We start from the raw sequence: 11424 nt of genomic DNA, 5'->3' as shown, positions 1-11424 counted from the left end.
AAGTGATGAAGTGATTCGATTAGATGACCACGCATCTAATCGAATTAGTGTAAACAATGTCCAGAATCAGACTCTGGAGTGAGTATAAGCTAACTAATCTATGTATATTTTGAATATAATCCAGGTTGCACTTAACACTTTGATGCTAATATTACCATTCTCTAATAACAGAAGGGTTACCTTAATGTTGTGGTAATGAATAATCCTGAACATTCAGGATGGTGCCGTCTACTGTGTAGTGTCTGTAACTTCTACATCTATGTTTTCTAGTAAAGGAGTTATGAGTTCAGTTTATTTAGAAAAATTATAAAAAAAATTATAAGATCCTAGTCCCTGTATGGTGTGTTGGTGGGCGTGTTTGTATAGTCAAAACAGGGATGAGTTTAATAGCTCCATACAGAGACACAAGTTTACATTTCCCAGTCTATAGCTCTGTTATATTTCAGAGACCAACAGCAAGTTTTCACTGAGAAGGTAAGTTGAAATTAGATTACTAATTACCCACTAATTACCAGAATGTGTGCGTATTTGGTAAATCCTTAAGAACTGCCTTGTAAAATTAACACAAAAAGAACTCGTAGAATGATTAAATGTTTATTATTGTTAATTATTAAACACTTTAATATTTCTGTTTAAACATTATGTAAACTGGCAAAATGTCCACAGGGATAGCCTTCATGAGCCTTTTTTTTTACTAAGAATAACTTCTAATAGAGTATGGGATAAACTGAAGCCTCGTCTCGAGTTAAAGGTCAAGTTCATATGATTTCATTTGCAGAAGTTTGTCTATTTCATCAGAAGCGACCTGCACAGACAAGCCTTTGTTTGTCAGTGGTATCTGTCTCGATTTGACTACCAAAGTACTATACTGCCCTATTCAAAGTGCATATTGTCATGTTGTTTGGATGTACTAATATAAACGGTATATTATTTTGCATAAAATCCCATGTGTTCAACTTTCTCAGTTTTTTTGTTGTTGTTGGGTTTGCTTTTTTTTTTTTTTTTTTTTTTTTTTTTGCCTTTTTTGGTTACAGGCCATGGAATTGCTGAACCCTCTTTCACTACTTTTAGGTATGTTTCTCGCTGAATGATCATTGTCATAAATGTTAAATATGATTTACTTACATTCTAAAATTAACAAATAAACAAATATTTCCTGTTGTTATGGAGCTTACAGCATTTAATTAAAGGGGTGCAAACATTTAAAAAACATGAAAGGTAATGTGAACTGGATATTTGGTGTAGAGCTTTAATTTATCTACAGTCTAACTTGAAAAAGAGTAAAGAAATTCTACAACGAGTTATTTTCTGCATGGTCTTGAAGAAGATAACACAAAAACATATTTGCCTTTAAAACTTAAATAATTAGAAGTGTAAAAATAATGTGTTTTTTTGTATCTTTAGTGATGTAGTTCTACAGTTATTCATCTTTGCATGCATCTATATCTAAATATACATAAATATACTACTTATATATCAGTACAGTTTTTAGAGATGAACTATAACAGTAATGTGTCTCTGCAGGTTCTCAGTCATCCAGGTCATGGTAGTCTAAGGAGTTTGGAAAGAAAAGCAACTGGACTTTTTAAAGTTTCTTGTAGACTTTCACCTCTTACCTGAGAAGGTTCTTCAGCTGAAACATCTTTAAGAAGTCCAGTCACCTTTCTTTCGAATCTCCTTAGATAACAGTAATGCAGAAACAAATGACTAAATGATACTTACACTGTTGATCTGATCTTATTCTGTTACAGCAACAGTCCAGCTGCACTTTGTTTTCTCTTCCGATGTGTGCCCAAATGCAGGAGATTTAGAAATTGGCAATTTAACTTGGAAACTTGAATGTTGTATGAGCAACAGAAAACAATTCACACTGAAAATTGTGGCTCAAAAATTGGACTCATTGGACTCGATGTACAGCTCAGAAACATGTCCTGGCACCAATTACAGAGAGCGAAAGTGTTTGAATTTCTCTCTAGCGGTAGAAAATGGTAAGCACTGCAAACCAGCACATTCTTTAAGAAATACTTCACATTATAACAAGATTTTAAGCACACATGCAGTGTTATTTTCTCTGATGAATCTTTATATGTTGGTTTTGTGTATCAGGAATTATAAAGGTCTCTGTAAACGATACAGTTTGTAAGGAAAACTACACTCAGCCTGAATGCCACCCAAATGTCACTTTCAACAATACAGCTGTAAATCTTCCACAACAGTAAGTATGTTTCATGTGTACTCAATTACTGAATACAAAGTTTCAGTATATTTGGTGCCACACATGCTTTCAATAAATCGCCTGTATATTTTCCTTCATAAAAGAAATAGAAATATCTGCTTCAACATGTCATCAAAGAATGGCATGAAAGTAAAGATTAAATTTCAATGTCCTGAGTACCTTGCTGCTAACAGTAAGCTCTACCCAACACATTAAAATTTCTTAAAGACTGCATTTAACGAAGTCACATGGAGTTTATGTACAATATGTGTGCATTACATTTTTAAAACCTCTTCTCGATTTTTGTGTCCAGTCAGTCTACACAGCGAAAGTAAAAGTTGGATTGATGCCTTGGAGGACTGCCAGACGCAACATTTCTCCCTGGTTGAGATCTGTGAAAAGAAAGTAAGGGATGATGTGAAAAGACTGCAAAATAAAACAGACTCAAAGACGGGGGTGTGGATTGGACTGCAAAGGTCCATTTTTGGCTACAGTCCTGAGTGGAAGTGGATTTCAGGGTATAATGTTGTAAAATCACAGTTGAATAGAACGTCGTCCGCCAACTCTGACTTTGACAACCACTGTGGAAAAGTCATCTTTGATAATAAGACAGAAGAAATCAAGTGGTCCAACGCCAACTGCCATGAAAAATTACCATACATTTGTCAAAGTAAGTTGCTGTTTTGTTGTCCAATCAGACTTCTTCACCGTATTTTTATTAAATCTTATTGTTTTTGTTTTTTCTTTCTCTCCAGGAATGAATGAAAAGCCTTGTACTGATGATTATACAGAGAAGTCAGGTATATCTACCAAAATGTTTTCTAGCCTTTAGGCATAAATTGACGTTTTACTTTATATTCTGCATCTTTTTTATCTGTGTGACACATATCAGTGTAAGATGCAATATTTACACATAAGTAGATGTATAAAGGTCAATGGGAAGTTTAAAATGAAGTCATTCCACTCTGCATTTTGATATTTTTGAATTAATATTTGTGTTTTGGGCCACAGAGCTTTTCATTGACATTGACTGAACTGATAGCACCAAAGAAAACAATACGCAGCATCTCCAATCATCATCATGTCAAGGTGAGATTCCTGGAGAAGCAGATGGATGACCCAACAACCCCAATGTGTATATATGCTGTTTGTATGTATGTATGTATGCTGTAGTGTTGTATTTCACAGGAAAACTACTTTGGTTACTGTCATTTGCAAGCTTTGTTAAATTACCAGTTCACCCACCACTTCTCAGAAGTACTTGTATTTGTCAAAGACGCTTCTATGTAAAGAGTCGATGGATTATTTTTGTCATTAAAAACCTAAATATCTGGCTAATTTAACCGAGCGGTTATAAGAAATGACATTTTTAAACATTGAATTTGAACTCGCGATTTTCTTTTTCTCTCAAACAAAAAAACTAAAGAATATTCATTCTGTGCTAATAATAAAATGTGAAGTTAACAAAATGCAAACTGTATTTATTTCAGTGATATCTTGATTCAAGAGATAGTGGGGTATACCAATCTGTCACAGACACCATTCACACACCTAGGGTGAAATCTGTCCATATTTACTTTTGACTACTTCTTTTTATGGCCAAGAATGTTACCATGTTGTTGTCAGTTAAACTAATGTGTTGCAAACTATTCGTCCAGCTGTTTGTTTTTAGTAACACTTCTAACTCACCATCACAAACTTTTACCAAACTTCAAAGTATTTACCAGACCTTCAGATTAGCTCAAGAACAGTGCATAGAGACTGTCATGGAATGGGTTTCCATGGCCAAGCAGCTGCATCCATGCCTTATATCACCAAGTGCAAAATGTCAGATGAAGTGGTGTAAAGCACACTGCCAATGGACTCTAGAGCAGTGGAAATGTGTTCTCTGGAGTGATGAATCATGCTTCTCCAAATGGCAATCTGATCAGTGAATCTGGGTTTTGTTCTGACTGTATCGTGGGTAAGAAAGAATGCTTCAGCATACCAAAATGTTTTGGACAATTTCATGCTGCCAACTCTGTGGAAACAGTTTGGGGATGGTTCCTTCCTGTTCCAACATGACTGCACACTAGTGCACAAACTTGACTGGTCTACACAGAGTCCTGACCCTCACCCTGAACACCTTTGGGGTGGATTACAGCAGAGATTGTGATAAACACTCTTAAGCCCTCCAGAAAGCCTTCCCAGAAGAGTTGCAGATGTTATAGCTACAAAGAATGGGCCAACATATTAAAGGATTAGGATTCAACTGTATTGTCATTACACATGTATAAATACAGGGTAACGAAATAAACCCACTAAGACTGAGATGTCACTCAAGTATATATGTGTGTGGAGATAGTTTGGTTTTTTTTAAAATCATTGTTACCATCCGGGTTGTTGTACTGAGTGTACTTAAAACTTTACAACAACGTAGGCACAGGTCAAAATTATGCAAGAGGAAAAAAAATACTGTATTTGAAATTGTTTGTTTTATGGATCTGTTTCGATCACGGTATAGAATGGGGACTATATCAATTTCCTTAAGGTGAAAAGTTAGTATCAGTTATTGACAGTGTTGGGACTAACGCGTTATTAAGTAACGCGTTACAGTAACTACGTTATTATTGTGGTAACGAGCACGGTAACTAGTTATTATGCCAAAACCAGAAACGCGTTACACGTTACTGGGATTTAGATAGGCTCGTTACTCGTTACTTCGTGTGGCGCTATCGCGGAGCTTCCACAGATCAATAACATTAGCAAGTGGTGGAGGCCAGCAGGTGGATGAAGGAAAAGGGAGGCAAGAGGAGAGACCCGAAGCGGCCGCCGGTCCGCGTGTCAGGTGAACTGAACTTCAGGTAAGAAGTTATGACCTGCAGTCTATTGGAGTCAGATATAAACCAAGTTTAGGTGGAGTTTATTTTCGGTATGCTGACATTTTCGTACTGCGTGCTAGCTAGCATGACGGAGTTTCTATAGAGCTGTGTGGGTGCTATGTTACTGATGTTGAACTTTATTTTGTTCATACGGTTAATTATTAGAGTTGCCAACCGTCCAGTAAAAAACAGAATCGTCTGGTATTCAGAGAAAACATTACGCGTTTCGTACTGAGGTGAAAAGGACCGCAGTTTGTCCCGGACTTCAGCTACAATGAAAAAGACACAAAGCTGAAGCTGCACAGCTGCCTCTTCTTCTCTCATTCTCTCCTCTCCTGTTTCTACTTCAATCACGAAACTGATCAATGATCAGCTGATCGGCTTTTCTCTCTTGTTTGTTTATCGCCCACTTTGCGCCAGAAAGAGGAAACCAGCGGATGTCACGTTAAACAACAGCAGCACGTTTAAGCTTGATCAGCTGTTGTTAGAATTTATTTAATATTAATTTCTAGTATCAGCTGATGTTTGCTGGAGCCACAGCTGTAAAGCTGCTGGTCATGATATCGGTTTGGTTATCTGGTGAGAGGAAACATGCAGATGAAACCAGGAGATGTCCTTACTGAATCATCAGAGCTGAACAGGTGATGGAGAAACAGGTTTACCTTTTAGGTGACATGAATGAGTTGAAGGAAGTTATGAACTGTTTCTGAGAGACAAATAACACCAGGATCCTTTTCTATGTAGCTGACAGCTGGTAACTGTGCAGGGGCGGATCTAGCAAAGTGTTGCCAGGGGGTCAGGTAGGGCATTAACAGGAAAGGGGGCACAAGGAAATACTTTTCTTTATTATTCTCATTTAAAATGTCTCGCTTTTAAAAAATAATTATCTGAGTCTTACAACAAACGATTGATAGATTGATACATATATACCATCAGAACAGTGTACATCACTGTCACAACAGTGTTTGTTTTCATTCAAAGGCTTTATGATTTTTCCTATAATGGTGGGCCGGGTCTCTAGTCAAAATGCCCGGGATGATTTTTTTTGTCCCAGTCCAGCTCTGTATGCAGCTCATCTGCAGTCTGGTGTTACCTACATCTTCCTATTCAGAAGGCAGAATTTCCAAGTTCTGAGTACAATCAAAAGCACCGCGACTGCAGTTTTGTGTTGGATGTAAAAAGCAGGCTAGAATCATGGCGGCGGTCAACGACGGTCCAGGCGTGGGATTTCTCTCGTGGAAATGTGCACATTATTTTTCCTTTCTATTGGTAGGTGGCACAGTGCACTTGTGGCAAGTAAGCAAGCTAGAAGACTGGCAATCTCGCTGGGTATCCAGTTACGGAAGCAACACATTAACAAGAGAATTCTGAGTAAAACCAAAGTTACTTTCCCTAGTAACTAGTTACTCTGAAAGTAACGAGTAACTTGAAGTAACTGAGTTACTTTTTTAGAGAAGTAACTAGTAATGTAACTAAGTTACTAATTTAAAGTAACTTACCCAACACTGGTTATTGAAAGTATTAAGCTGAGGGCTAATGCAGCAGCAGAAATGTGGTGGTGAAAGAACTGGTTATTTATTACCAGCTTCTCTACCTGACGACATAAAGGAGGCTTTTTTCAGTATACCTTGGTTACATACCTAATTTGTTTATAAGATAAAAATAAAAACTCAGGATATCAGGATATATTTGCTTCCTGTTTGACTAGGAACACTCTCTAACAGTAACATCACTGAATGTGGAAACAGAGACGTTTTCTTTTTGGGAGAAAATGAGAAAATAGGACAAATATAATAATATAATAAAGACAAAATTGAAAAATAACTTTAACTTACAGTAGGAATAAATATTTTAAAAGCTGTTCATCTGGTAACCTGGCTAAGAAGATCTTAAAGCCTTCAGATTATAACAACTACAGTTTAAGACCAAACGCTCAGTTATTGTGCTGTGCATTCATGAAACAGGTTGGAGGAAATTACTGATCACAAGAAAACCTCCATTTAAACAAATATACTAATAATGTTTAACAAAAAACCCAATTTTTTGTGGATTTGCTTTAACAACATTTAAACAACATTTAAAATCAAAATATTTTCTATATCAGTCAAATTGGTTCACCTTATTAAGTCTGTAATACTGCACATCCACAGCACCATAGAGGGGGAAAAAGCAACATTATTCCATTTGAGGAAGATGAGAACACATTTGTGTTTATTTAATCAAAAATATGATAATATAAAGAGCAATATAAAAAGTCTCTCCTGCCGGCATTTCTCTGAGTTATCATTCTGGAGAAAGACAGCAAGCCAGAGGACAGTGGGGAGGTTTATTCAAACACTTTGGATATTTAACAATCATCTCTGCAAAGACTGGAAGCACTGAAGGTGAACTTTTTATTTATAAACTCTTAATATGACGATCAATTCCTTCTCAGTTTTCTACCTTTCTTTTATTTTGCATGTTACAGACCATGGCACGTCTGATTCATCTATCATTACTGCTAGGTATGTTTACAACGTACAGGTCAACACCGAAATGCAAACTGTAGTCAGGCCTGATGTGATCTTCCTGTGTTACAGCAGTGAGCCAGCTGCCCTGTGTTTCAGCCATACGAGACTTTCCAAATGGAGGAATGAAATTTACTCCCTATCATCTGTGCCCTGTTGGAGGGAATATTACACATGACTGCAATTGCACAGCTGGCAAGTGGATATGGAAATTTAAATGTTGTGGGCCCACTGTTAACCAAGTCACACTGGAAGCAACTGCCACAGCCAATTATACTGAGACAGAGGACTGTACTAATAAATGCCGTAAAATCACATACAAAACAAAAATGTTTGTTTTGTCTGTGGAGGTAGAAAATGGTAAGAAATCTAAAATTCACAACACATTAAAAATGATTTTATCGCTGGCTTAAAGTCGGCTGACTGACTTTAAGATGAAATCTAAGAACTTTAAAACCTGATGCATATTGCTGTAGATGAGCATTCATGTGTTTTGTTTCCATGTACCAGGGTATTTAAAGCATACGAGTGATAATAAGGTCATTTGTGAATCTTGCTCTGGAACTTCAACTTCAACTACTGCCGGCACAAAGTGTTTCAGCTTTAAAAAAAAGTAAAAAAAAAAAAAAAAATTCTCTCAATTTTCAAATATAATGCTGAAGAAAATGCAGATTGTTACCTTTTATAGGCAGAATCATGTTTGTCACATGCCTTTAAAACAGCTTTCTGTTTTCTTCAACAGACAAAAGATTCATATCTCGGTTCCTAAGCGAGACCAAAACACAGTAAAGCTCAAATTTCAGAAGTTTCATCAACTGCACCGTGTTAGTGACTGTACAGAGGCTCACACAGGCGAGTACTTTAGTCAGCACAATCAGCCTTTCCTCCAAAGAGCAGCTTTAAGAATTTAATTTGCTACATAGTTTTTCTTTCTCAAACAACAAAGGTAAATTATTGATGTGCAAAGCAATGAACCGATGCATTTTTTTCCACAAACAAGAAAACAAATACAACATAAGATGAATCTGTAAAAATTATACACATACATGTACACTTACACACTGTATAGTTACAACAAGACTTTTTTTTCTTATGTAAAACTGAAATATGTTTTTAAAGCCTGCATTTTTACTTTTTCTTCTTATGTGCAGGTTCAAATAAAAGGACCTGCAATGTTAATGTTACTACAACAAATACAGGTACATCAGGTGGAAATGTTTATATTTCAGCCTGAAAGCAGTGTTTTACTTTTAACATTATGTGAATAAAATAATATGTTAATATATTATAATGCTGTAAACTCAATACTTTAATCTAAACAAAACATCCCCGACTATCAGGGTGAGTCAGCAGAGCTTTGCATAAATAAGGAGACAGCAGGAAACTGTGGCATGTTGTAGTGTTAGCATATCTTAAATGTCACTTTGGTTTTTTGTCACAAGCTCCAAACCTGCAGTTCTACCGTGAAAACAAAAGTTGGATTGATGCCTTGGAGCAATGCCAGAATGACTACACCTCCCTGGTTGAAATCACCAACCAAACAGTGAATGATAAAGTGAAAAGTCTCCTGCAAAATGAGACACACTTGCAACGAGGGGTGTGGATAGGCCTGGAACGCTCAGTCTTTGGCAAAGATAGGGAGTGGATGTGGATTTCAAAGTCCAAAGACATTTATCCTGAGTGGAACAGAAGCATAGCTGACTCAAATAACCACTGTGCAAAGATGATCCTGACTGAGAAACAAGAAATTAAGCTGCTGGATGCCAACTGCCATGACAGACTACCTTTCATCTGTCAAGGTGAGCATTAAAGAACAGTCTGGTATAATATTGTTATCAGTTTTCTGCTTCTTTTTCTTTCTTTTTTTTCCATTTAAAAAAGAGACTTGGCCATAATGATGTTGATGCAAAAACTTAAAATATTAGTCTTACAGCCTGAAAGCAGAAGCTTCTTCTGAAAGAATATTTTTGGATATTAACTTTTAATTAATATTGGTGTTTTGGGGGTTTTGTTTTTTGTTACAGATTCTGGAGAAGAGGCCTCGTGACCTCTACTCACAGCAACAGGAAAACTCTGGATTCAGTCATCAACAACTGCAGGACCTGTGCTTTTGTCAAAAAACAAAACATCTGCGGTCCAGACATTGAACTGTTGTCATGGACACATGTCAAATAATGTGCCAGAAAGGGTGTAATCATTGTATAGCATACATCTTTAATGACTTAAAAAAACATGAATTGGGATTTTCTTTCTCTAATTCACACCAGGATGAAATTATACAAATCAGTTCAAAGAAATCATTAAAAACACGAAATTACCATACCATTCATGCCCACAGTGAGTGTATGTAAACTTCTGACTACAGCTCTATATGTAACTCGTAGTTAAGCTTTGTTGTCATTTCTCTAAGTAGTCTTCAGGAATAGTTCTCCAAGCGTCTTGAAGGACATGCAAAGCTCTTCATTCTTTCCTCTTTCTTAATGACACGATACTGTTCATCTGCTGCTGTAGGGGCCTGCCACTTCTTTTCTTCATTTGTCTGGTTTCTTCAATATTGTTAAGGACAACCACACGCCATGTACAATACAATACAATACAAACTTTATTTATAGAGCACATTTAAAAACCAGCGGTATACCAAAGTGCTTAACATAAAAGACAAGAAAAGTAACATGAGTATTATAAGGCCTCAGCAAAGTATCAAATATACGCACAGGTCATTGCCACTAATACACAGGGGTAGTATAAAATGCATATCAAGTAAAAACATAGTAAAAGCACAAGCCATAAAAAATATGTATAAAGAAAAATAGAGTAAGTCTAAGAGTCAGGTACGAGCATTAACAAGCAGGAAAAGCAAGATTAAACAAATAGGTTTTTAACCATGATTTAAAAGATTGGATAGAATCGGACGCCTGGATCGCAATCGGAAGGTTATTCCACAACTCTGGTGCAGCCAGGGCAAACGCCCGGTCACCTCTAGACTTCAGCCGAGATCTAGGCTGCGCCAAGAGTAACTGAGTAGATGATAAGAGATTTTCTAACATTGAAGCTAATAGCTCTTGGGGAATCACCTTGTTGGTTCAAAAATACTATTTTATGCCTGTAACTGTGCTATCTTTGGCCTGTCCAATTTAAGGCCAGAGGGCAGCTTGCACATATTATCAGTGTGGTTTTTCATTATGAGTTTATTGGCTTGGTCAAAAGACTGTTTGATCTTTTGATTGTCTGTCCAACTGTTTCTGTGGGTCACATCTGTTCCTGGAAATCAGCTCAGTGGTAACTGAGAGCTTTGCATGATTAGAGCCAGAGCAGTGAGTAGCTGTGGCACAGGAGAAGTACAGGGGAGTAGGTGAGTGGGCTTCTGGCACTGACATTCTTTCAACACAAACTGCTACAGTGTATGTATATATTATAGGCACCCATATGTAAAGGTTTTGTTAGCAGAAAACAGAAATGCAATTTGCTTTATGTTTATTTAGACTTGGTTGATTTGATAATGGCCTCTTTACCTGGGTATGAGTGATACAGAGGGAGTACAAGACGCTGCATTTTATTTTGGGTTTCAGGATTTTTCCTATGTTCCATTAAGAACTTTGTTAATAAATGTCACTTGCATTTGAGTTTGCAGTGCTCAAACCTGCTTCTTCAAACATCCCAAAACATTTTCTGCTCATAAATACAATGTTGTGCTGTTATTTATATGTTTGAGAAAAATCAGCAATAGTTACTGTATAAACCCAATATCCATAGAAACCATCTAAAATATGAAAAACAATATATTTATGATCAAAATTTATATTCTTTTGGTTTTTATTGTTATGTGATATAGTTATTTCTA

The 11424-nt window shown here is 36.6% G+C and overlaps 2 protein-coding genes across 8 annotated transcripts; both read left to right on the top strand.

The window, feature by feature from the left end:
• Positions 1-338: 338 nt before the first annotated feature.
• Positions 339-3596, top strand: LOC116313238. 2 transcript variants are annotated; one of them, XM_039598189.1, is made up of 8 exons: positions 339-474; positions 1035-1071; positions 1752-1988; positions 2107-2215; positions 2320-2408; positions 2529-2885; positions 2971-3015; positions 3227-3596. In XM_039598189.1, the coding sequence occupies exons 2-8, from the start codon at positions 1038-1040 to the stop codon at positions 3247-3249; spliced, it is 894 nt and encodes a 297-aa protein (XP_039454123.1). In that variant the 5' UTR covers positions 339-474; positions 1035-1037; the 3' UTR covers positions 3250-3596. The 2 variants fall into 2 exon arrangements, 1 of the variants encoding a protein (XP_039454123.1); XR_005608144.1 differs by lacking the exon at positions 2320-2408.
• Positions 3597-7349: 3753 nt separating this feature from the next.
• Positions 7350-11206, top strand: LOC120443549. 6 transcript variants are annotated; one of them, XM_039622417.1, is made up of 8 exons: positions 7350-7460; positions 7544-7580; positions 7659-7943; positions 8094-8196; positions 8326-8435; positions 8735-8782; positions 9026-9382; positions 9608-11206. In XM_039622417.1, the coding sequence occupies exons 2-8, from the start codon at positions 7547-7549 to the stop codon at positions 9628-9630; spliced, it is 960 nt and encodes a 319-aa protein (XP_039478351.1). In that variant the 5' UTR covers positions 7350-7460; positions 7544-7546; the 3' UTR covers positions 9631-11206. The 6 variants fall into 6 exon arrangements, with proteins under 6 accessions (XP_039478351.1, XP_039478350.1, XP_039478348.1 ...); XM_039622416.1 differs by having other exon boundaries at positions 7656-7943; XM_039622415.1 differs by having other exon boundaries at positions 7371-7460; positions 7511-7580.
• Positions 11207-11424: the final 218 nt, after the last annotated feature.

This window comes from Oreochromis aureus, linkage group 14 (genome assembly GCF_013358895.1).
Source record: "Oreochromis aureus strain Israel breed Guangdong linkage group 14, ZZ_aureus, whole genome shotgun sequence".
Classification (NCBI taxonomy): domain Eukaryota; kingdom Metazoa; phylum Chordata; class Actinopteri; order Cichliformes; family Cichlidae; genus Oreochromis; species Oreochromis aureus.
This window is presented reverse-complemented; position numbering and strand designations above follow the sequence as displayed.

Excerpts from the sequence above, each read along its gene's own strand:
- LOC116313238 (XM_039598189.1), top strand. The coding sequence starts at position 1,038 with ATGGAATTGCTGAACCCTCTTTCACTACTTTTAG. Across the intron at positions 1,989-2,106 it reads CTCTCTAGCGGTAGAAAATG|GAATTATAAAGGTCTCTGTA; the intron begins GTAAGCACTGCA and ends TTTGTGTATCAG. Across the intron at positions 2,409-2,528 it reads TGAGTACCTTGCTGCTAACA|TCAGTCTACACAGCGAAAGT; the intron begins GTAAGCTCTACC and ends TTTTGTGTCCAG.
- LOC120443549 (XM_039622412.1), top strand. The coding sequence starts at position 7,535 with ATGTTACAGACCATGGCACGTCTGATTCATCTATCATTACTGCTAG. Across the intron at positions 7,581-7,655 it reads TCATCTATCATTACTGCTAG|CAGTGAGCCAGCTGCCCTGT; the intron begins GTATGTTTACAA and ends CCTGTGTTACAG. Across the intron at positions 8,197-8,325 it reads TGTTTCAGCTTTAAAAAAAA|ACAAAAGATTCATATCTCGG; the intron begins GTAAAAAAAAAA and ends TTTCTTCAACAG.